The sequence below is a fragment of the Ambystoma mexicanum genome, chromosome 11, assembly GCF_040938575.1.
Source record: "Ambystoma mexicanum isolate Mex_15411 chromosome 11, UKY_AmexF1_1, whole genome shotgun sequence".
Classification (NCBI taxonomy): domain Eukaryota; kingdom Metazoa; phylum Chordata; class Amphibia; order Caudata; family Ambystomatidae; genus Ambystoma; species Ambystoma mexicanum.
The window spans coordinates 1,451,602,287-1,451,628,341 of NC_090934.1; the positions used below are offsets into that span (position 1 = coordinate 1,451,602,287).

A 26,055-nucleotide genomic window follows, 5' to 3' on the forward strand; every position below is an offset into this window, starting at 1 on the left:
CTCTACTGTTGGGACCTGCTTCCTCCAGGAATAGCACATGTCCTTTTAGATCCTTTATGTGTGTGCAGCATGCGTGGAGAGTCAGACCATGTCATGTGAGCAAGTGGGCTTGACCTGACACCCTTGTGTATCCACACAGAGCCATCCGCTCCATGCCAGATGTGCGCAACCCACCGCGTGCATAGAGCTGTGCCCTGCCCAACAAACGAGGAGCATGGTCCGCTGCACCAGCAACATCGGTCACTCCACCTTAGTGCAGCCTCCCAAGCTACAGCAGCGTAGGTCTTGGAAGCGCGCACACAGGGTGATGCAGACAGGCTACTTAGTGCCTTATCACCAATGTTATTCCTACCCAGTAAAAATGATCAACGGTAACTAAGCTAAGTGTTAATAGACACATGCACACACAAGAGCGTAGTGTGATATTACGGGGTGCTAGCTCGTGGACTCATGTCTAGCGATCACCTATTTATTAACACTATGTGATGTCGCTTACACCAGCATCGCACTTAACGGGACATTTAAGAACACATGGGGGTACACAGAGGAAACAGGACTACATCTACAGTGACATTAATGAGGGAATTTGCAGTCATTACCCAGGGAGTGCTTAGACAGTGTGCCTTGCTCCAGGGAGTTTCGACACCCAAAGGCAAGGGACTGCGCGACTGCAGAGACAGACCATTGGCACTTCAAAACCAGCAGTGGGGTTTGGGGCAATAGTACAGTTTCTGTCACTTCTCTCCAGCTACCAGTGGTTTGATGACACATCCCATGTCAGTCTCAACACAGCACGGCTACCTCACAGCAGCACCGCGGCACACACTTTTGATTCAACAGGAAGTGACATGAAGATCAGGTGCAGTATGGTGGCCCAATGAACACAGAACTTTCTTCCTGGCTGCTGAATAGCCAGTACCTCCCAAAGCCTCCAAGTAAGTAGTAAAGGCTTCACTACACTGCAAAAAGAGAAGGTAAGATAAAAAATAAAAGCAAAAGGTTTGGAGGTCCATAAAAATGGAGGGAAAGAAAAATCCTTCCTAACAAGTAGGCAGAACTGCAGCGACGAGCTGGAAGAGCAGCAGGCACAACCATCAGCTGTTGATTGGGTGGGAAAAAAAAATCTAAACTGACTTCATCTGAAAGCAAAGCTGCATTGTAAATCACACACTTGCCATAACAACCCCAGCAACTGAATTATCCTCATTAACCTCACATAAAACTAACACACTGAGATCAACTCAGAAGACTTCAGACGGAATTCCCGAGGATTCTGGGCTTCCAAAAGACTCACGTTAACTCCTTAGACTAGCATGCAATACTGGAGCAGTTTTCTGGCTCATTTACTGCTGTTTCCCACCAGGATCTTCTGCTTGGATAAGGCGTGCTGCTGTGGTCCAGAAAGATGCAGACACCTCACCACCCTGCCAGATCTTCGTAGGACTTCTGCGAGTGCCTGGCATCCTTATCCAAGCTCTGGGATTGTTTGCTGCTGGGCTGTCTTCAGCCTTTGCCCACCCAGGAGCACTCTTTGTGGGAGCTGCCAAGAATCTTCCTCGCTGAGTTCATTGCAGAAGGCTTGACAGTCAACGCTGTGTAAGTGCTTTTGATCCTTTTCTGGGTCATCCCTGGCTCAGGGTGCAAGCCCCAGGCATGGTATCCTGAAAGCGCACCTGGAAAAGAAGCCCTGTACTAACCTAGTTGTTTTGCCAGCTAGAGCAGTTTTCGCTGAAACATTCTACAGGAATACATACCTTTGGTTCCTGGGGTGGACAATTATTTGTGATACTCACCCTCAGGGATCGAGATTCTTTGGAGGAAAGTCTTAAGTGAATTTCCCATAGACTTTCATTGGGGCTCCTGCATCTACCTCTGGGATCCTGGTTTGTCCATTGACCTCTCAAACTCTTCGTTGAAGTCTCTTCTAGGCCTTCTTTGGGGTTGCTTGCTGCAGAATTCACACCCGAGGGAAGGAACTAACTTACCCCCATTTACAGTTTAATTGCTGCTTTACTGCGATTTGCACTTTATTCATTATAATCTGTTTTATATGATCTATTTATCTGCTAAGACCAGGTAGAATTTATCTACTTATGTCTTTTAGTCCCCCTATTAATTGCTGCTAGTATTGCCCGGTTTCCCTGGGAACTACACTTCCCAGCTGTATTGTAGGCTCCAGTCTTCTTAAAATCGCTGACCAGGTGTGTGAGGACAATCCGGTTAGTGCTGGGTTGGGTGGTTGTGGCTCCCTACCTCTGCTGCTTGCTTAACCCACAGGTAAATTAAAAAAAAAATATAAAAACATTTTGATTTTAGTCTGTGCTAGGTTATCATGTCCTCCCTCTTGCTAACGAATTCTAAATTGAAACGCAATGACATTTATGTAAAATAGCTTTAGGACTTACCGATGTTAGTACTGGGACGGACCTTAATTCCACTGACAATAGTACTCTGCCCATCATAAAAACACATGTACTAGGTACCGGCACCCTTGACAAGGTTGCTTGTCCTATCGCAAGTACGGAGTCTGCTAAATCTGATCTAGTTCTAGAGATGCCATGTCCTTTTATACCAGGTGTTTTCAATGCCTCCGACTCCTCTACTCTGAAACAGACTCTGGCACAGGACTCTATGCAGTGCAAGACCGCGATACAGCTCGTTAAACAGGCACCTACAACTTCTCTCAACAGCTACCTCATTATTTCTCTTCTTAATACTCGCTCTTTGTGTGCGCATGATACTGAAATCTCAGACTATATTTCGCAACATAACCCATACTTATTTTTTGTGACCGAAAATTGGTTGCATGAGGTGGGCCAAATGTCTGTAAATAATGCTGTCCCTGATGGTTATAAAATTGTCACAGCGTACCACACTGGAAAGAGGTGGGGGTAGGAGCATTTATCGACAAAGCTCACTTGGATTGTTACTCCGCCCCTGCTCCCTTCCCAGAAGGGTGTGAAAACCTTACACTGAAAATCACAATTAACCACAATAGCTCTTACTTTCCTCCTCCTTTATCGTGCCCCGCCGATTACTGCTCTATTTGAAGAGCAACTTCTTTCGCTTCTTAACAGCACTATAATAGTTAACGCTCCTCTAATTATTTTGGGAGACTAATTTATGGGCTGAAGATTCCAACGTTTCGAAAGCTTGTTCTCTCCCATCATCTCTCAAGACAGTTGGAGGTTGACTGAACTGGTTGACCAACAAACTCACCCAGGCGGACACACAATGGACTGGATTTTAGCCCAAAGTTTACCAGTCTGTAACATTCTTGTGCCGGATTGTCCTTGGCCGGATCACTGCTTGATCACCTTAAATATAGGATTACCCTCAGCCCCCCCTTAAACTTAGCACTAACCCCTGCATCTAAGTGAATTATAGAAAAACAAAAGTTCCTCAGGATCTTTCTAACACTCTTGTATCCAATTTGGGCTCTGTTGCACTGTTTAATGATCCCTCCGATTTAGCTGTTCATCTGGTCAACGCCCTTCCCCCGGAAAAAATCATGACAAAGAAAATCGAAACCCTCAAGAAATCCTGGTTTGATAATACCATTATTGAGCTGAGAAAAGTCAAAAGACCCTCAGAACTTGAATGGCGAAAAAATCCTTGCTCCAGTACCTTGTGTGTCTAAGAAGACAGCCCATGACTACAAAAAAACTATTCTTGAAGCAAAGGCGAAGAATTTCAATTCCTGCATCGAGAACACAAAATCATCTTCTAGCAAGCTATCTACAATTCTTAAGGAATTTGAATGTAAGGACTCTACCTTTCCTTCTAGCCTCAACAACTCTAGTTGGTGTCAATCAGTTATAGATGAATTTTTTGATAAAACTGCTGGCCATAGGGCTTCCCAGTTGGCCCACATTGCCCTTAAGGATATTTCTAGCTTCACTAATATTCCTGCTCAAAATACCTTACCTGGTATCACACCTAAATTTTATTTTCATCAATGTACTGAGAAAGATGTGCTGAATACTACTTTAAATCTTAAGCCTACTACATGTACAGGTGACCCATATCCTACAACCTTCCTTAAGAGTTCTCTTGACGTGCTCACCCCCTGGATTACCAAACTGATTAACACCTCCTTTAAGGAGAGCATTGTTCCAGCTCTTTTGCAAAAGGCTTGGATTACGCCACTGCTGAAGAAGACCACACTAGACCCAGCTGTGGCATGGAATTACCGGCCCATAACTAATGTTCCGTTTTTGTTAAAGATTATCGAGAGAGTGGCCTACTTGTAAATGCAACGTTTTATAGAGGCTAATGAGATCTTGGCCTTGTCACAGTCTGGCTTCAGAGCGCAATATGGCACAGAAACAGCACTGTTGTCCTTAAGTCCAATATCTCCAACACTGTTGATAAAGGTCACCCAGCGCTTCCGACGCTGCTCGACCTCTCAGCAGCGTTTGATCTCATTTATCACCCCATCCTCCGGGAGAGGATGGTCAGCATCGCTAATTGTTCAGAGAGCCGTCTCATGGATCTCCTCCTTTCTGGGTCCTAGGTCATCTAGGGTTGCTATGGGTAAGGCTGAAGTCCTTCCCGTTAGTCAATCGTGGGGCGTGCCACAGGGCTCCTGCCTGTCGCCTTCCCTCTAACATTTACATCAAACCATTTCTGGATATGATGGACACCCTGGGTGTCGCCTATGCTAACTAGGCGGACGACACCCAGGTGCTCATTGAACTGACGGGTTGTTTTAATGAGGATGCTAGGACCATTGACTACATTTATAGCAAAATTAAATCCTGGATGGCTCATAATGCCCTAGCATTGAATAACAATAAAACCGAGCTGCTCGTAATTGCCTCTGGCCCTCTGTTAAGGTGCATCAAACCCAACTACTCTCAGTATACCCTTGGGGGTGAGGTGATTCCAGTCAGTTCTAAAGTCAAAACGCTGGGCGTCATTCTTGACTCAGAAATCCCCATGAAACATCATGTTTCCAACATTTGTTCTTTCTGTGCCTATGCAATTAGGCTCCCCCATCAGATGAGACCCTTCCTTACATTTTAAAAACAAATAAACCACCCCCCCCCCCCCCCCCCGTCTCCACCTCCGGCTGTTCTGGTTAATTCCCGATTGGAATACTGTAATAGCCTGCTTTCTGGTACAACTCAAGCCAACTTGACCTGTCTGCATTCCTCTCAAAATAGTGCGTAAGGGTCGTTTACAAATTAGCTGGAACGGACATGTCCGACTTTCGAAGAGAACTCCACTGGCTGCTTGTTAAAGAATTAAACATAAGATCCTTGCTTTGACCTTTAAATGTTTGAATTCTGCTGCCCCCCAGTTCCTTAGGGATAGTATTTCCCTCCAACACTCATCTAGAGTACTTTGATCTAACACTACAAATGTCCCACATCAACCCGGTTCAAAGGGAAGCAATTCAGGGGGGCACATTTTGAAATTCAGGGACCCCCTGGAGTGGAATGTTATTGCTGTTCCTCTCAGATCCTCTACCTCTCTGGTTAAATTGAAGAAGGATGTGAAAACCTTATTGTAAACTCTTCCTGCTGATTCCTGGCTTCTCATCCCGGTTACCTACGTGTGTGTTTGTCTGCGTTTATTTGTGCGCTCTGAAGCTTAATGGCGTGTGACGCGTTATAACAAATTCAAATAAATAAAGTGGATGCTCTGTTGACTGTAATCCCATTGATTCCTATGGAACCATCAACCTGCACTGGGACCATCCTAAATTGACTCTGGGGGTATATACCATCCAATGGACAATTTTCATACACCCACAATGGATTCAGTGGCCTCTGGATCAAGAACTAGAAGTTTAGGCCTTAGCACTGATTGTTAATGCATTTGGAAAACCAAGCAACGCATTTATCTAATGGTGAATGTATTTTCACAAAGACATTTTTTGGTAACTGTCAAAAATGATTCCTAAAATGTATTTGAAGGTAATTGTTGCTAAAATGTATTCTTAGGTTATGGCTATTGTTTTGAAATGTTTCCTACCCTCTAGGGTTGAGTAACATATGTGTATTATTTGTAATACTTTCCCTAGAGAATCAAAACTAATGTCAAGTGTGTGTAGGCCATACTGATTTTTAGACTATTTTTCTAGTAGGTAAAAAATGTCTGGGTCCCTTTCCTGCATACTTTTACCCTGTGTTTAAGTGCTGACGACCAGTGGGGCCTTCCACATATACCAGGGGTGGGTTGGGTCTTTAGGATACTTTACCTAATTGTGCAGGCCCATGGAGGGCTTCATTTGTGTTTTAGGTTGTGTAGTTCCATTCATGTCCCCAGTCATTTAATTTACATTGGGTGCATGTTAGGAACCAATGGTCCCTATGCCAACGGTGGAGGAAAAGACATCCTCATGGACTATATGCCCCTTCAAGATGGCGCTATGTTTTCCCAAGAAATCAAGTCCGAATAAGCATTCTAGTCTATTCCAAAAAGGCGGCCGAAGACTGGGGAGCTCCACACGGCTTGCCGACATCAGATCCTGCATATAGAGCTTCTTAATGGTAAGCTCCTTGCGTCACGTCATTAAGCATTCACGCTGTCCTGGTTTTGTCCCCGTTCCTGTACCCACATGCAAGCTCTTTGCTCCTTCGAGTTTTCCTTTCTCTCTTTGCCTTGGTCACCTTTTTCCCCGTTGCCTTTCACTCTGCCTTCTGCTCGCTGCAGTACGGGGCTCCAATCTTAGCCTTGCTTCCCTGGTTTCTCTGTTGCTTGGCTGTTTCCTGGCTACCTTTAACTGAATTCTGTGCTCCCGAGGCTTCGTGGAGTTTTTCCCTTCTGCTGCAGAAATCCTATTAACACAGTCGTCCAGGATACAGATGCATCGGTTCTACAACACAAGTACTTTTTTTTTTTTACCCTCCCTTCGGCTCTGCCCCTTTGGGCACACACTACCCTGTGTCATCAGAGAGGTGGATGTTCATTGGAGTTGGGTCTACTTTCAGCCTTAGCTACCAGAATGGATTCCAGAAATCCACGGAACGTCTACATCCAGTTGTTAGAGTTTTCCTAAAGTCCTACTGGCAGTAAAAGTTTAGTAAGCTATCCCAGTGGTTTGTACCCAAACTCTTAATATCAGTCTGTACTAGCTCAGGACCTTGGTAGTGTGGCAGAGCAGTCAGGCTCATCTTAAGAGGATGATGTGAGCTGTAGGCAAGTACTCTGATAGTTAGACAGGCACAGCAAAGAAGCACTTACACATATATTTATATAAAAGATAAATATTTATTATATTTACACCAGAAACGTGTTGAATACTTCAGACGTTTACGGTAGAACACTCAGGACTACTAGATCATACACTTCAAAGGGCACTTTCACTTTTGCGTTTGTGCATGATTACAATTGTAGCAAAGTTAGAAAGGGAAAAGACAAGGTTATCATCTTATCGGTAATTGCGCACTCATGCGGTTTTCACCAGGTCATACAGTAATGCATTTATACTGCAAAAACATAGAAAAGTCACTTAAAGCGAAGAAAAAAGTGGTTAGTGCAACATAAGCTTAGTTCAAGGTTCTAGAGACGATTTCTTCACGTGGCAAGCCTTTAAAGTCCAAAAACGCAACCCTCGCTAAAGGCAGTTCGGAGAGGGCTTGAAGTCTTGGCAAAACAGCAAATGCCATTGTCTAAAGTTATTGAAGCAGCAAGTTAACAACTAATAAAGGAGACCTAAAAACTGACCCGGGAAGGGGACACAAGCAGCAGCTTGGGTCAGAGGTAAGACACTTCTTTGTGCACTCCAACGCTCTGGAGCGAATTCTTGGAATCAGGTAAGCAATACCTTTTTCCGCACCGTACCTTTGGTTTGAAGAAAGTTTTCGTGTGGCTTCTCCGTGATGTGTCAACTCTGGACCTGACCTCCAGATTCCTTGGTCTGGTGACACAAGGCAGGACAATGGACGGCGTCTTCCAGCAGCAGTCTCGAGAGGGGACCTGTGGCACGACTTTCAGCAACTTCTTGGTTCAATCTGCGGGTTTGGCACCTTTTCAGCAGCACCAACAAAGGACACAGATCCCCCGGTCAGTCTTCTTCACTTCCTGCAGTCCCACACTGTGGTGAGGGGGTCTGGAAAAATTGGATCGGATTAGGCCTTTCCAGGACGATGCACTAGAAAGGGGCAGCAGGTCTCCTGTATTGGGGTTCCGCAGCTCTGGAATCTCCTAAGACCTCAGGAGATGGCTTGTTGCAAAGTTCATCTTGGGACTGGTTGTTCCCAAAAGCCATGAGGAAGGAATCGTCCTCTTCGGAGCTCCTCTGTCGCACACAAAACAGTGTCAGGACAGCAGTGGTCGCTTCACGGTCTTGCAAAGGGTCTGCAGGTATCTCTGGTCGTCTTCTTCGGTTACTTCTGTTTTTAGTGGTCAACTTTCTTTACACTCCAGAAGCCTCACCTTTTATACAGTTCCAGCACACACACCTCTGCAATCTCTCAGCATTTTACAGAAAGGGCGTTTGGCTATCCAATCAGAACAGCCAAACACCTGTGGGAGCTCTTGCTATTCACACACTCTGGCAGACAAAGGACAGGGGGTGGAAGACTCCTCCCCCACTTCTGGAGCCTAGGCGGGGATGCCTACTGGTTCCCGCCAAAGGCAAGCAAAGGCAAACACACACACACACCTCCCCCTCCCAGAACGGTAGAAGGACTAACAAAGAACAACCACGCTAGTAATGGAGAAAAAGAAGGGAGGCCCCAAGTTGGTACTTGTGTGTCCCTATTGTGCACTACTGAGGCTAGGCACATAGCCTACGGTATAGAAAATACACAATAGATGGTAGAAAACGTCCACTGCCACCAGTCATAACTAGGTGATTGTCAATGTGACTAAAAAGTCACAGGAGCAGAGAGAAGGGGGATACTAAGTATCCCTTTGGAACTTCACGGAAGGTGCTGTATGCCAATCTCTCAGACTATACAGTCTTGGGAGAATCCTTAAGAACTGTAGTTACTTATGGATATAGGAAAATAAACTTAAAAGTAGTACCCTAGTGGTCCCCATCAACACCGCCCATAAGGAGCGGTGTGCTGCAGTAGTAAAACACTGATGCCTTTAAGAGCTATGGAGCAGACAGATTCCATAGTACAGGTAGATTACAAAGAATAGGGTTCCAAAAGACAGAGCCCATAAGAATGGATGAGTGGAAAAAGGATCCACTCATTCAGGATTAAAGAAAACAGTTCAGAAGTCCAGCAAAAAGAGCTGAGAGTCTCAGAAGGAGAGGGGATGAAGCACAATAATGATATATTTCCCTAACACCAGTACAGGTTAGTCCTTGCTAATCTTAACAGCGCCTACCTGTGGTAGTGGAACCATATATACTAAGTGGACAAAGGAGAGTCCTTTAAGACCATCACTTAAAAAAAAGAAAATATATATACCGTATATAATCGTATTTCTGATGCTTGTATCTGCTTAGATTCACATGCTGTGCATAGGCCGACATCTAGTGGAAGCTGCGGAGTATTACAGTTTGTTTTTCGAAACTCGAAAATGGGCATTGACACAGGGCGTGCCAGTAATACTATCCCTAGTGTGATGTCCACTGTACCCAAGATCCCTCACGCGTTTAGGATCCTCAGATTGTATTTTGTCTGACATGAGGTAGCATGAGGAGTAGCGCGAGTACAGATCATCCAAGCAGATAGACAGAAAGGTAAGACTACAAGCAATCATGCACCTTCTCTCGGAGGGGAAGAAGAGTGGGTCGCATGTGAATCTAAGCAGATACAAGCATCAGAAATACGATTACGGTGAGTAATGTATCCCTTCTGAGGCTTGTGGAATCTGCTTAGATCACATGCTGTGCATAGATTAGCGAGCAGTACCAGAAGGAGGTGGGATGTGAGAAGGGTCATGAGCAAATAAGTGTCTTAGAACTGCTTGTCCCACTTGTGTATCTGCCTTGGAATGGGTGTCAATGCAGTAATGCTGAGTAAAAGTGTGAATAGAGCTCCAAGTAGTTGCTTTGCAAATGGTGTCAAGGGGTACATTTGCAATGAAAGCCAGAGTGGCCCCAATGCCTCTAGTAGAGTGGGCCCTTGGCGTAAAAGGCAGAGTCTTTTCAGAGAGTGAGTAACACAGCTGGATACAGTTAATAATCCACTTTGAGATGGCACCTTTAGAGACGCGATCCCCCTCTCTGCCTGTAGCTACTGAGACAAACAGTTGATCTGTTTTCCTTAGCGGTCTGGTTTTATTTACATAGTAGAGGACCGCCCTACGCACATCTAGGGTGTGTAGTTTCACCTCAGCCGAGCTTTGCGGGTTCTGGAAGAAAGCCGGAAGCTCGATGGACTGGCTTACATGGAATTTTGATATAAATTTAGGCGAGAACCTAGGGTGTGTGCGTAAAACCAGTTTGTCTTTATGGATGGTAAAGAAGGGATCCTGCACTGACAGAGCCTGAATTTCACTGACCCTTCTTATAGAAGTAATAGCTACTAAGAAGGCCGTTTTATAAGTCAGGTGTTTGAGACTGCTTTTATGCATGGGTTCGAAAGGGGGGCCCATGAGCTTGGCTAGCACCACATTAGGGTCCCACCCTGGTGATGGGTTTGAAATAGGAGGGTGAAGTCTCTTTACTCCTTCCATGAAGGCTTTAACTACTGGTACTTTCCACCACGAAACCTTGCTATGGGAAGTGGTGTAAGCCGAGAGGGCTGCCAGGTGTACTTTCAGTGAGTTAAAAACCAATCCTGCATCTAGCAGGTGGAGCATGTATGTAACAATAGTGGAAGGAGTGCAATCAACTGGGATGATTTGTCTACTCTGGCACCAGATAACGAACCTCTTCCACTTGTCAAAGTAACAGTGCCTTGTGTTTGGTTTCCTAGATTCCTTTAGGATGTCCATACACCTCTGTGGTAAATTGAGGTGTCCAAACTCTATGACCTCAGGAGCCATACTGCCAGGTTCATTGAGTTGGGTTGCTGGTGCACTGTTTGACCTTGGTGCTGGGACAGTAGGTTGTACCAGGCTGGAAGTTTGATGGGCTCGCACACCGCCATCCTGCGTAGGTGTGGGAACCACGGTTGTCTTGCCCACATGGGAGCAACTAGGACGAGCGTCAACGACTCCCTGTTCATCTTGTTCACCACTTTCCTGATGAGAGGAGTTGGTGGAAAAGCGTACGCAAACATCCCTGACCAGTTCATCCACAGGGCGTTCCCCTGGGAGTCTGGTTGGGGGAACCTGGATGCAAATCCTGGGCATTGTCTGTTTTCGCTTGTGGCGAATAAGTCTATAGTGGGGAAACCCCACTGAGAGGAGAGATCTTCTACGACCTCTCTGTGAAGAACCCATTCGTGTTCCTCTGGGAGGGAGTCTCTGCTCAGAGCATCCGCTAGGGAATTGAGCTCCCCTGGAACATGTTGTGATGACAGGAAGATGTTCCGTCTGAGTGCCCATATCCAGATTTTCTGGGCAAGCTTGGACAGATTTGGCGAGCGAGTCCCTCCTTGCTTGTTCAGGTAGAACATGGCTGTAGTGCTGTCCGTCCGGATTTGCACTGACAGGTTCAGTAGGTGGGGCTCCAACGCCTGAAGCGCTCTGAATACTGCCAGAAGCTCTAGCAGGTTGATGTGGTTCTTGGCCACTGAGTGAGACCAGAGACCCTGAGCTGTGTGGTGGAGATGGTGAGCTCCCCACCCCGTCAGACATGCATCTGTAGTGACTACTGCCTGTACTTCGGGATCGTAAAAGGGTTTCCCCTGTGCGAGATTTTCTCTTGTCCACCAGTGAAGGCTTTGTACCAGTGTTGGCGAAACGACCACTAGATCGTCCCACTGACCACTTGCCTGAGACCACTGTTTCGCCAACCATTCCTGCATGGGACGCATGCGCAGGCGCGCGTGGGGGACCAGGTAAATGCATGACGCCATCATGCCCAGTAAACGCATTGCTTTGCGTACCGTTATTTGTTGACCAGACTGATAATGCAGAATTTGTAGTAGTATATTCCGAATTCTTTCTTCTGAAGGAAAGGTCAACCCCTCCTGGGTATCCAGGATTGCTCCCAGGAATTGTTTTGAGGTGCTTGGCACCAGGCTTGACTTCTTCTCGTTGATTGAGAAGCCTAACTCGTGGAGGAGCTCGATAGTCCTTTGAATGTTTGTCCTGCAAATTCCTGGGGTTTCCCCCGTTATGAGCCAGTCGTCCAGATAAGGGTACACTGGGATTGCCTCCCTGCGTAGGTGTGCAGCCGCCACCGCCAGTACCTTGGTGAATACCCTTGGTGCTGAAGCTATCCCGAAGGGCAGTACCTTCAATTGGTAGTGCCGACTGTCCACCTTGAAGCGCAAGTACTTTCTGTGCGCTGGGAACATGGAAATATGAAAATAAGCATCTTTCATATCCAAGGTTGCCATGTAATCCACCTTTTTTAGGAGGGGGGATTACCTCTTGTAGCGTGGTCATACGAAATTTTTGGGGCTTGACATACTTGTTCGCAGGCCGTAAGTCCAATACTGGGCGCATTGTCAAGTCTTTCTTTGGCACAAGGAAGTAAGTTGAATAAATACCCTTGTTTACCTGGTGTCCCGGGACGAGTTCTATCGCGTCCTTTTGTAGAAGAATGGCGATCTCCTCGAGGAGAATCTTCTGATGTTCTAAGTTCTAAGGAGTGTACTCTTTGTCGTGGAGGATGGTTCCGGGGACGCTGCAGTAGCTCTATACAATATCCCGTGGATACTGTTGACAGCACCCATCTGTCTGATGTGATCCCTTCCCAAGCCTGGGTGAAGTTTGAAATGCGTCCCCCTACTGGGGTTGCGTGAGAAGGGACCCTGAACTGAGCGTCACTGCTTTGGTGGAGGCGTGCCGCCTCCCTTGCTGGGGCTGCCTCTGCCTTTACCACAACCTCTCCTATTACCTCTGCCGTAACCCTGGGTAGACTGTTGGTTGTTCCACTGTGTACCCTGCCCCTGGGAATAGTTAGATCCTCTCTGGGAATTTTGGCCGCGTGGGTGACGAAAATTACTATTCCCTCTCTGGTTAGGGGGTTTATTGGTTAACTGGCCAAGGGATTTGAGTGTCTTGTATTCGTCCTTGGCATTTTTCAGTGCGTCTTCGACCGCCTTACCAAACAACAGATCGGCTTCCACCGGTTTGTCTAACAATGATGCCTGAGTTTCTGCCTTTAAACCAGACTGCCGTAACCACGCATGTCTCTTGATAACAGTACCTTCTGCTATCAATCTGCCTGCGTTGTCCGCGGCGTCGAAGGTTGCTTTCAAAATGCAACCAGACACGGCTCTACCCTCTGCGGAAATCCGAGCTAATTGGCCCTTTAACGGTTCAGGAGCAGAGACTATGAGAGCCGCGACTTCTTCCCACTGATGGCAGTTGTAGCTGGCCAACAGGGTGGTGGAGTTAGCAATCCTTGCTTGATAGGCGGACGTTGAGGCTGCCTTCCTGCCGAAACCGTATAGTCTTTTGCTCTCCTTGTCGGGAGGAGCTTCTGACGAAAACAAGGGTGTCCCAGCCCTCTTACGAGTGTTGGTGACAACTAGGGAGTATGGCTTCAGATGTCCTCTTATATAGAGAGGGTCAGACTGAGCTGCACTGAAAAGTTTTTCAACCCTGGGATTGACTGCTCTGGTGAGGTTTGGGTTCACCAGGGACGGATCTATTCTCTGCTGAATGGATTTAAGGATAGGGATGGTCTGGGCACAGGCCTCCTTTCTCCCACTAACTCTTCTGCGAAGTCCCTTTCCTCCTGTACACCGTGGGTGTCAATGTGGAAATGTTCTGCTGCGCGAGCGAGAACCTCATTTAGGTGGGGTTGGTTATCGACCAGGGAGTCGGTAACCGGGGCTTCATTCTCTACCGGGGAATCTACTCTGTATGTTTCCGGGTCATCCTCTTCTTCCTCCTGGTCCTCGTCATCCCCATAGTAGCCCGTCCCGGTTTGCTCTTCTATCAACCCAAATTCTTGGTCTTCACAAAAGGAAGCCTCTCCTTGATACCGTGAGTATGGTCTTGCGTAAGGTTGTACCTCGAAGGGTTCGGACCTCATTGGAGTTTCAAGCCGGGCCTTCTTACTCGGGGGGGATAGGATCAGTAGAGCCTGAGGGTGTGGCCCCTTGTGGATCATACGAGAGGAAATGTTCTGGACTTTTATCATAAAAATCAGCCAAAGAAGACATTCTTGACATGACCCTATCTATGTCTTCACTGGACCATTTTTTGGAACTGGGAATGACTCTCTCAGCAAGTCTATGGGATTTATCTTGAGTAGCTTTGCTGGTTGTGGACCTATCAGCAGACCTGGGCTTGTCTGTCTGTTTAGGGGGGGGTGGAGTGTTTCACAGGTGTGGAAGAATGTACAGGTAGTTTCTTCTGCTTTTTTCCCTCCTCCCCGTGCGTAGAAAAATGTTTTCCCTGTCCCTTAGTGGCTTCGAAGTTTTTCGACGCCTGGCGTCGAGGATCGGGAGAGGTGTCCCTGTCCTTCGAGCGTGGGGCCTCGCTGGCTTTAATTGCGGGCTCCGACTCCTGGAGCGCGGCCTGGGGGTGGAAGTCGTCTTCGTCTTCCGACGATCGAACTTCTGTTAGCCTAGGGAGCGAGGCACTCTTGGCAAGAGTGGATGATTGCCTGGAGTCATGCGGCGATCTTGATCGAGAGCGCCCAGAGGACACCGAATTGGACCGTTCTGTCTGTGCCTCGTTCCGAGAACTCGACGTCGTCGAGTCTCGGTTGGACTTAGTGTGTTTAGTGTGTGTAGTATGTGAAGCGCTTGTGTCGCCGGGGGTCTTCCCCATAGCCGCCCTGCCGGACGACCTTCTGAGGTCGGGGACCTGCGCTCGGCTGTCTTTCGACGCCGTAATGCCCTCGCCGTCCGAAAGTACGGCGTCGCTGCCATCGCTGAAGGCGCCCTCCGCTGCCATGGCCGCCTGCCTGGCGTGGTGGGCCCAACGCTTCGTCGAACGGTCCTTAAGTGTCTTAGGTTTAAACCTACTACACGCTCTGCAGTTCGCTTCGGGGTGGTCCCTCGGCAAGCAGAGATTGCACGTGGCGTGCCTGTCGTCCCAAGGGTATTTGCGATTGCACTTGGGGCAGAATTGAAAAGGGGTACCCTCCATACGCACCTTGAGGCAGCGGGCTGTTAAGTGTAGGAAATGTATAAGGTGTACCTATATACCAAGAGTGCAGAGTATGTACCACCCCCCACTCTCCCTACTTGCAGGGCCGAGGCCAGCGGCCTACCAGGCCCGGGCCGAGGCCAGTGGCCTTCCGAGGCCCAAATCCGTCGTGCAGCAGCCGACGGTCGATTTCTTCTCCAGCCGGCGTCGAGTGTCGAAGTTCGACGTTGGGGTGGGAAAGGATGTCAATAGAATATTATTTTAAATTCTAGCAAAAATATGGCTAGGGCCAGGGGACTCCGCAAAATGCTTCCGACCAGTATGGCGGAAAAAAACAATCTGAGGATCCTAGACGCGTGAGGGATCTTGGGTACAGTGGACGGCACACTAGGGATAGTATTACTGGCACGCCCTGTGTCGAAGCCCATTTTCGAGTTTCGAAAAACTAATACTCTGCAGCTTCCACTAGATGTCGGCCTATGCACAGCATGTGATCTAAGCAGATTCCACAAGCCTCAGAAATATATATATATATGTACATATTTGATCTGATAGATTTCTAGGTGCGACATGATAACCTACATACTTTTTTCAATATATCTCTGTAGTGTATTTTCTAGAGATGTATGTGGATTAATTGTACCTTTGTGTCTGCTTGCTACCCCTACCTGAGAGTTAAGCCTGGTCGCTCCATCCATGTTACTTAACTTCCCATTCTCAACAGGTGTGCTAGCCTCCCCCTCCGAGCCACAACCCATGAAAGTTCAGAGATTGTAGTTACCTCAAAAGTGGGTGGTACAAAAACTGCTTTAACAAGGACATCAGAGCAACTACATTCTGCACACATCTCAAAACTACCGATCAGTCTTTCTCAAAAGAAGTCTCCTCCATATGGATTAGCATCACCAATGAAGTTCGTATTTTGACACTCTTTCCAACCTCATACAGGCACCGTAAACCCTACTATTCCAAACTTCCTTTGATTAGGTCGAAGCATTTCAATTGCCCTTTAATTTAATCAACACTGTATCCATTGAACTCTTAACACCACCAACGAACATGTCAAATCACTCTTATGCACCATAATGTTTACTGTTGTCACTATGTTCTCAGAACATATTCTTCTGACTGCCCCTTGGACAAGACAGGAGAGGTAGACAACTATTAACTGAGTAGTCAAATACTTTAATTTGATTTTCTTACCATGCGTTACCGATGATTTAAGGTTCTGGTATGGTTCAAAGTGATGTAGTCTCCACCTGAAGTAGCTTTGCTGGACCTATTAGATGCAGTTAAGACTTCAAACACACATTCTAAATATACACTGCCCGATGCAAGATTGCCAACAGTGCACAGCTTGAGAAACTGTTCCACTGGCAGTCACTGGTCGGTCAAGAAATCTCACTGTATATTTTTGTTCCTGGATACAAAGACTTTAGTCCTCCCCCAACCACATACAGGAACAGAAAATAAATATCACAACAATTTTATTTTTCTTCACAGAAAAAGGAACACCAACACAAATCCAATATGAATTCAGCTTTTTTGCTGTTGGTGAAAATAGGAAACCAGTGTAGCCGGAAATATCTTTTATGGTATAAAAGACTCTGATGAGGGCAAGGGTTGACTGCGCTGCAATATAAATTCAAAGAAAATGGCAAAGTGCAAGGGTTACACCACCTTTATGGGCTCAGTGGAGTCTATTTGCTAATGCAGCCAGTGTGGACAAGGTCCGTCAGTGCATCAGTCTCTGAAAGGGCGAGGCCCGGCACGCTGGGGAAGAACGAAGAAAGCCCAACTGTCGTGAAACGAGCCCCCAAAGGAAGGAAAACATGGAGGTGGTCTGGGCTCTGCAAAAGGATATCAGCTTCTGACAAGTAGGTCAGTCCATCTGATTGACAGCCGCTGCCCAGGCATCACTGGTTGGGGGACCTGGCACGACCCAACCGGGAGGGATGCAGCTTCCGCCTGGGTGGTCACTGGGCACAAGGTACTGGTCCCACTCTTGCCTGCAAATAGAAAAGTCGGAGGTATTAAAATGTGGAGGCGTATGCATCAATTTGTTTATTGATGACAAGCGCTTGGATGCATTCAGTACAATCATTTATCCTAGATCCCTAATCATGTCAGCACATTTAGAAGATGCTGACATGTCAAATTCTGACGGAGTAAGATTCACTTTTTAGCTGTATAGAGACCAAACTAATAAACAGAACAATTTGCTACATAAAACCCGTCTCTCTCTGACAATACAGGATCAGTTGATAAGTTAGTTTTCAATCAGGACATAAGTCCACACCTTTGGGTGATGTGGCAGTAGAGCGCATAATCTGATAGACTATTACAGTAAACACTTATTTTGTTTTTATGCACACTTTGGTCAATAAGATTATTAAGTGCTTACTGTGATGCAGGGCAAAAAGATATGACTTAGAAGCCCTGTCCACATAGGAACTAGCAATACCAAGCGTTCCCCTTAAAGAATAAGTCTGGACACTGATAAAAGTATCAATTCTGCAAAAATCTTGAGAAAATAAACTCACGCAGTAGTTGATAATCCCATAGATAGCAGCTTTCACTTAAGACAGCACAAGATGAATACAAAAAGACACCAAACCTTCATCTGTGATTAACATTGGATGAAGAGAAAGTATCCCCTGACCTACTGCCACTCTAAAATGGAACCCAGTGCCCTGAATCTAAACTTGAAACCCAACTATTAATGACTGAAAAATTACACCCTTCGGTCAACCAATTTATATTACAAAAGGAAAGTGTTGCCTGCTTCCAAACAGATGATACTATTAAAATGCAACTTGAACCCAACCTCCGGCATCGGGATAAAAAATTAAAAATAAAGAGTCATGTGCCATATCACAGCCAGAATGCCTTGTGGGTGCAGCAACAGGACCTAAGAACTTTCAAAATATTCAAAACTATAAACTGCAACAAGCACTTTCTCTGCCAAACCGAGAGGTCTGATTTTAAAGGCATCCCTACTAGCTCCCGTATTGGAGATTGCTGGTCCCTCCTCAGGCCAGGGGAAGGCTGTCCATTGCCCTCGGACACCCAAGACACCCCCTGAAGCAGGTATTCCTACCACCACCCACCCACATCTGCTATCAGCAGAACTGGCACCCACATCATTGCATGTGTCCTGCTTCTTCAACGCTGCCAAGCAGATTTACATGCACTCTGCTACTGTGTCCAGGACCACCTATTAAGTGCCGTACAAATACATTCAAAGAGTAACCGCCTTGGGCAACATACCTGACTTGAATGAGCGATGGCAGGGAATGCTCCGCCTGCAGGTAATACTGTCTGAATGGCTGCAGTGGGTGGTCAGGCGGCAGCTCCTCTAGAAGGACACAAAGAGAAATGCGTTGAGTGAAAATCATGAACAGATTCGAGCTTGCTGCCTTGGCATCAGAAGGTTTATCAATGCACATGCAGCAGAACACACAGGCGTTGACTCAAGTTATGCTGCCAATAAAAAAGAAAGGTCAATTTCTACCACTCCTTTTGGAAAGCTAAGTCCCAGCTCAGAAAATGTGAATCCTGGCATACAACTAGAGAACAGACAACTGAATTTGAAAGCAAAGATGTTCAGCTGAAACTGGACATTGCCAATGTACCAAATTAGTAGGGTCACAACCTTTGAAAACTGAAGTCACTCTCAAAGTTCACTTAGCTGCATGTTAGGAAAGATGTTCTTTTTGCGACGCTCCCCCCCATTGATTTCTATGGGACACCCTTTCTTTTTGCTTGTTTTGAACCCTACCATGACTTCCTGGAGCCAAGTAAAGCCTTCCACTTTACTTCCCTGTGAGCACATTCTTATTGGGGAAACCAACTAGTGCCTACGATGGTCAGTACTCAGAGCCTGCGTCTCTTAATGAATTCCTTTTGTTCCAATTGCACACATCAGCTTACAGTGCAGCACAGTTGGTGTTAGGTAAGATTTTCATTTCAGTGAATAATCTTCCTGACCTGTGTCAACCCCAGAATTTTTGCTTGGACTTGGTAATTATTTTACCTTGTCCCTAGGTGAGTGGGAATCTTTTCCCCGCTCACCTAGTCTGTTACTCTTTTTATAGGTACCCTGTTTATGTCTCTCCATAGTGAGGGATTTAGTTTCCTATAACTTTGTACTGACTGTAAAGTACTATGACAGCATAGAGCCTTTTACATGTAGTGGCTTCCTTTTAATTCTCTCATTTCTTGGGTGAACTACTGTTCCCAAGAAGTAAAGTGGGATTCACATCCCCTTTAAATTGATTTAAGTGAGCAAGCAACCCCCACCGTGTGTGGCGTGCTGGGGGTTATAGTATATCCCCTTTCTTACTTAACCGGTAACATTCGCGTTACAATTGCAAGTAACTTGAATTCTGGTGGCAGTAAAACTACTTTCATGGCTTTTAGTCATTACTACTCACAGGCTGTCAAATCAGCTTTGGTAATGCACAGAAGAGCCACCATTATGCTAGAATGGTGGGCTCCTCCTTTTTTTGCCATTTCTTGTTTGCTTTTTGTTACTTGGGTATTCTTCTCCCGTCCTAGGTGGGAAAGACCCTGGTTGAAGTGTTATCTTTGGCAGGAATCCTTTGTATTCTCTGCAGAGGCAGGAAGCGAGGGAGGAGCCCAAACCGCTGCAGCCCTTTGTCTTTCACCTTGCTTGAAAGGAACCAGTTCCCACTCTGCACAGCCCCTTTCTGTAAACTGCAGGCATAGTTTGCAGAAGTTGTGCTGTAGTTAGTGATAAATACTCTGGAAGCTACTGACAAGTCGACCACTGGAACCCAATCCGAAGAGGAAGATGAAGAAAAGACAGCTGTAATGATTTCCAGCGACCAGAGAGCCGGCTCTGCAACCGGAGCCTGATGCAACTCTTCCTGCCATCTGACATGGGGGGGGGTTCCCAAAAACGCTGACTCTAACACAGAGCCGGTTGAGGCCCACTAGTCTCAAGAAGACCTGCAAAACGAGCCATCCCTCGGCGTGCTGTCACCTTCCTGGGAGGCAAACCACCAATACCAGGGGACATCACACCCAAGTGCAGTGTATGGTCTTCTGAATCCCGCTGGACCTCCAGAGACACGATTCGAATCCCTGAAGTCCCCTCACCAGAGTGCAAGCCAGAGAGTGAAGAGAATATGACAGGCTATATTTGTTCTTCATCTGACTCCTATAAAAAGGTGACACATCCACAAAGCTGTGAAAAACCGGGAAGAATCCTTTGCTGGAAGCCTCCTCTGGCAGCTGCTGCCAAGTTCCCACCCCATGTTAATTTCTTCGGTCTACAGACCAAGAATCCAGGAACCGGGTCCAGGTCATGTGCTGCTGCATCCTGAAGGTATCCACCCAGAAGGTCTTTGTTTCTCCTAAAGTACTGGGTTGGCTTGGGTAATACTCACCGTAAGCCTTGTGTGAATCCTGTGAGGCTGAGTGGGTGATTTGTGTGGTTGCGAGTTTGCCCATACCATTCACCCAGCCCTAATGCTGAGACGCATATAGGGAACCTTCTGTGAAGTCACTGAACACTTTAAACTATCTCTGAAACTAATATTTATGTGTTGAAGAAGATTTCCTCTGGAACCCTGACTTTCCTGTACCTGTACCTGAACCCTATCCTAACCTGCCTACAGTTGGCTCCTAGACCACTGCGGTCCCTTTTCTGCCTCTGAGATCACTCATGATGAGAATAGGGAAGGATTACCAAAGATAAGGCTGCTGTCTTGAAAGCTGTAACAAGTGTAAAAGTACTTACTAGTAAATGAGTTAGTGTTGTAAGACATTCATTACTCACCGTAATAGCATTTTTGAAAATTGTATCTGCTTAGATTCACATGCTGTGCATATAGTCCGGCATCTAGTGGAAAGCACAGAGTATTGAATCTTTCTTTCGAAGATCGAAAGGGGACGTTGACATGGGCGTGACTGTAACACTATACCCAACGTGACGTGTGGTATACCCAAAATCCCTCACGTGTCGAGGTCCCACCGGTTGTTTTTTTGTGCCGTGAGGGAGCCTTGTAGTCTGCGTGAGCAATCAAGTCCATGTTCCTTCTACTCCAAGAGGGGAGGAAGGGTGGGCGTATGTGAATCTAAGCAGATACAATCATCAGAAATGCTATTACGGTTTGTGGATCTGCTTAGAATCCCATGCTGTGCATAGACTAGCGAGCAGAACCCAGAGATGGTGGTGGGATGTGTGAAGGAATAGTAGCAAAGAGATGTCTTAGTACCGCTTGTCCCACCTGAGAATCAGACCTAGAATGTGTATCCAGGCAGTAGTGTTGTGTAAAGGTGTGTACCGAACTCCAGGCTGCTGCTTTGCAAATGGAATCTAGAGGAACATTTGCAATGAATGCTATGGTAGCCCCTGTGCCTGAATCCAGTGTGCTCTAGGCGTGAAGGGTAGATCTCTCTTGGCAAGAGTGTAACACAGTGTGATGCAGTTTACGATCCACTTGGAAATAGTTGATTTAGAGACAGGGTCCCTCCTTCGCTACCTGCTGCCACAAACAACTTGTTTGTTTTTCTTAGTGGCTTTGTCTTTTCCATATAGTAGATAACCGCTCTCCTTACATACAGTGTGTGGAGGCTTATTTCCGCCACGTTAGTGGGGTTTGGAAGATTGTGGGTAGTGTTATGGACTGGTTTACATGGAACTTTGAGATCAAACTTGGCGCAAAGCGAGGGTGTGTGCAAAACCACCTTGTACTTGTGAATCGTGATGAATGGGTCCGGAACTGAAAGGGCCTGCAGTTCACTAACTCTCCTTATAGAGGTGAGCGCCACCAGGAAGGCGGTCTTGTAGGCGAGTGCTTTAAGGCTAGCCTTGTGCATTGGTTCAAAGGGAGGTCCCGGCAGTCTGGTAAAACCAACATTCAGGTCCCACCCGGGAGCTGGGTTGGAGATAGGGGGATGAAGTCTCTTTACCCCTTCCATAAAGGCTTTAATTACAGGAATTTTTCACCATGAAGCTTTGCTTTGGGACGTGGTGTATGCCGAAAGCACGGCTAAGTGGACCTTAAGAGAATTGAAAAACAGTCCTGAATCTAACAGGTAAGTTCGGTAAAGGAGGATATCTTTAGGTGAGCAATCAATAGGATTGATGCCCTTGACATTACACCAGATAAAAAAGCACTTCCATTTGCTGGAGTAGCAATGTCTGGTGGTAGGTTTCCGTGCCTCTATTGAGTATGTCCATGCATCTCTGAGGGAGCTGAAGGTGCCCGAAGTCTATGACGTCAGGAGCCAGGCTGCAAAGTTGAGTTTGAGGGCATGGATGTAGCGTCTCTCCCCTATCTTGATACAGCATGTTTAGGCTTTCCTGTTTTCAGCGAAATCCGATGAACACCGGAAAAACACCACCCGAAGAAAAAGTGCCTCCTAGGATTAAATGGAAAAATACTGTTTCCCCGTTCCCAGTGGTGACTTAGTATGAGCAGGGATGGGATGAAGTTTGGAGTTGAAGGGGTGGATGGAGAGGGGGCTTGGCAGACAATAGGTAAAGGGCCCTCCTAGTCCCCCCCATGCATGCTCGATTGCTTTCTCCCATCGATTCCCCTCCTGTCCACTGACCTTATTCATAAAACACTGTACATTCAATGTTACATCATTTTCTTGTTAAAAAAATAAATGAATGATATATATTCATATGTGGTCAGAGCTATTTTGAGGAATTGTAGACAAATTGCAGCCCTTTTTATGGTTGCTGATTCACGTCTAAAAATTGTCTAAAATTCCTGAAAATAGCCCTTGATCACTGACAAGTATTTGTATTTACGAAAAATTGTTTAACATGGATTTTTCAGTGTCTTGGTTTGTGGTCAGAGACCCTCTGTGTATCTATATCTGTCTGGAGGAGAGCTGAAAAGTGTCTGCTGCCTGTCGGCTTTAAAAGGAAAGCCGTGTGAAGCTTCCATGTACAAGGCTTGAGTGAGGCCAGAGTGTCACAGTCACCTCCCAACCTCATGTGGCTCTCTAGAGCACCCGCACCCATCAGCCCATCAGAAGCTGCAGGCCCCTTAATTGCTGCTTTGCACTTTCTTTCTTCAAGGAGAGTTTTTTAAATTAGGAGTGATTTATAAATGATGGCTCATTTAAGGGATTCATGTGAGTGGACAGCGGAACTTGAGAGCGGATGTAACCCCTTGTTTGTTTTTTTTTTTTGAGGTTTGCAAGCTTGGGGGTGCCCTCGTACTCTGTGGCTGCCGAAATTGTTTGCCACAAGGCTTTCACAAATCTTTGGCGGCTGTATTGAGGGTTTCGACGCGCCTGAAGGTGCAGTCGTGGTCGGCGACTCCACTGGGTCTTTAGGCACTTGTGCGCCCTTGGATGGCGTGTCGACAACAGTGTCTCTTTAAGGGGAACGCCCGTTCCAGATGGATGCCCAGTTGCATGCTGCGGATGCGGGTTGGGCGTCAAACTGCGAGGTTCGGCAGGTGCCGTCAAAATATTCGGCAGGCCTGTGGGCGTTGTGTGCTTCTTCGACGACTCCGTCAAAGAGGCCGTAGGGGTTGTTTGCTTGTGTACACGTGGTGTATGGGTGCCCTTGTCGCCGGGGTGCGATTTCCCCATAACAGTGCTGGCGGCCTGTCTATTGGGGACGGGCATTTGGGTGCATGGAGGCTCCGCGGAGAGGTCGATGGCTTCCAAATCTGAGCCATATCTGCCGATGGATTCCTCGTCGACGAAGCGGCTGCGCAGACGGGGGAAATGTATTCGGCCTGCATAGCGTAGGCCGCCCACCGTTTAGTCCGCTTGTCTTTCAATATTTTCGGTCTAAAAGGTTTGCAGGCCTTGCCACAAGCGCTCGCCGTGGTCACGAGGAAGACACCAATTGGATCAGCAATGGGTGCCCTTCCATGGAAATCTGCCGTTACACGACGGGCAGAATTTAAAAGGAGTCCTCTCCAAAGCAGAGGTTAGCAGCAGCCAGACCAAGAGAAGAGAGGGCTGGAGGAAATACATTCTCACAGAGGAATTAAACCCAGGGTCCCATGCTCCTTACTGTAAGGGCAAGGCCAGAGGCAGGAAATCCACGCAGCAGCAGTCGTCGAGAAGGTTGTCGGGGATGACTAGACGATCGTAGGTCATGGGAATTAATTTAGCAATATAAAACTTATGAGCTCTGTATAATCGAATTAGGTTGGCGGAAAAGGAATCTGGTGGGACCTCGACGCGTGAGGGATTTTGGGTACACTGCATGTCACATTAGGGATAGTGTTACAATCACGCCCATGTCGACATCCCCTTTCAATCGTCAAAAGAAAGATGCTATACTCCACGATTTCCACTAGATGTCGGATTTTATGCACAGCATGTGAATCTACGCAGCACCACCATCAGAACTGTAGCTCTGAAAAAGCATAGATTGCAAAGTGTCTAAAGTTACTACTTACCTTTAAGTTGCTGCTTGCTCCCTTAGCAAGTTTATAAGTTGCTTAGAATGGTGTTGCACTATTTCTTAAAAGTACTTGTGTTGGTACTGTTTTATTATTCTTAAGTGAATGAGTGTAAAAGGTTTACCTACCTTGAATAACTTATTGTCAAGGGTTACCATTGTGTTTTGCTTTCCCTGACCGGCTTAGTGCATTTCTAAAAGAGTCTTGGAGTTAATACTTGTCTTAGAGTTGCTTGAAATGTATATAGGCCCATGCCTACCTTGCACTGCTGATTGCCTTTCTTAAAAGTCTTCTAGATTTCATACTTCCCCTAGAATTGTATTCAACACTTAAGTATCCTTGGTTAAACTATATATTCCTATGCTTAGTAAGGGTTACGTACCAATAGGTTATACTGACCTTGAATAGCAGCTCCTCTTCAAAAAACTGTATTACTGGGTTGTGCTTTCCCACAACTGCTCTAGGGCACTTCTAAAATATCCCATCTAGCCTTGAGAAACTTAGGGCCTATAGGTAATATACAGGTTAAGTTACTCCCCTTGAACTGTGCTCTTAAAAGTTACATTGGTCTTGTAACTGTATCCACTCTTGTTAGAAGAAAGTTAACATGGGTTACAAGAGATACTGGTTACCAGTGTTGGTAAAATTAAGTGACTCTGAAAGTGATGTATATAACAAGCAATAGGGTCTACTCCCCCGGGTTACTTAATGTGATCTAAAAGTAACTAACTGTGGTTTTACTCCCCAGGAATAGCTGAATGCCATTCGGAATGGATTATAAGTTTGACTCACCTTGAACTGCTTATTGCTTAATAAGTTTATACTTTGGTTTGAATACCATAAGTATTAAGTTGTTTTTTATGATTGTGTTTATATATGTTATGCTATAGTACTTACTTCCCCTAGATTTATCTGGGCCTACTTGTATTTAAATACACCCTTTAATTTTACAATACATAGTGTTTCAGCGTTTCTTTGGGCCATATGTATGCTATAATTTATTTGTACTAAGCTACAGCCCGCTCTTCTAAGATAGGCCTGGCTGCTCTGTCTATGCTACCAAATGTTCTCAGGTGGTACAGTCTTGTACTAAGAGTTGAGTTTTGTAGTTGCTCAGATCGTTCCATGTGTTACAATTGCGGCAAAAATGTCTGTGGACACAAAATATCACTGCAAAAAGGCTGTAGTTGTGCCACCGCAATGCATGTAAAGGAAGCGGGGGACACCGCCGCAAATCCCAGACCCATTATACCATTTAAGGGGAGCGGAAGACACCCCCGCTCCACTTAAAATGGTATAATGGGGTACACCTTTACCGGGTCAAACCACCGCATTTTTGCCACAATTTTTTGCCTAGGTGACAATTTTGCTGCAATTTTATCACTGCATACCCCTCAGATATGGTTTTATGAAACTCTTAGCTGGACTTTAGAACAGCTTTCCTATCATTTGGGATACTTTGTATACTTTCATACAATGGCTTTTTGGTTATTCTTAACAATGTGTTTAAGACAAGCTGGTGGCATTTGTGATATTTGTACTGTTTTTGAGACATTTTACTTGT

At 46.2% G+C, this 26,055-nt stretch overlaps 2 protein-coding genes across 3 annotated transcripts in view; both read right to left on the reverse strand.

Moving 5' to 3' along the window:
* UBAP1L (ubiquitin associated protein 1 like) overlaps positions 1 to 16,413 on the reverse strand; it is a 213,647-nt gene extending 197,234 nt beyond the window's left edge. For both annotated transcript variants that reach the window (XM_069625095.1, XM_069625093.1), the window contains exon 1: positions 16,282 to 16,413. In XM_069625095.1, coding sequence (XP_069481196.1) covers positions 16,282 to 16,284 — 3 coding nt within the window. In that variant the 5' untranslated portion in view covers positions 16,285 to 16,413. The remainder of the gene's footprint in view (positions 1 to 16,281) is intronic.
* A 135-nt stretch (positions 16,414 to 16,548) lies between these two features.
* Positions 16,549 to 26,055, reverse strand: part of PDCD7 (programmed cell death 7) — a 129,124-nt gene continuing 119,617 nt past the window's right edge. The window contains exons 4-5 of the mRNA XM_069625092.1: positions 18,349 to 18,436; positions 16,549 to 17,087 (exon numbers count right to left, since the gene is read on the reverse strand). Of these exons, the coding sequence (XP_069481193.1) occupies positions 16,961 to 17,087; positions 18,349 to 18,436 (215 nt within the window). The 3' untranslated portion in view covers positions 16,549 to 16,960. The remainder of the gene's footprint in view (positions 17,088 to 18,348; positions 18,437 to 26,055) is intronic.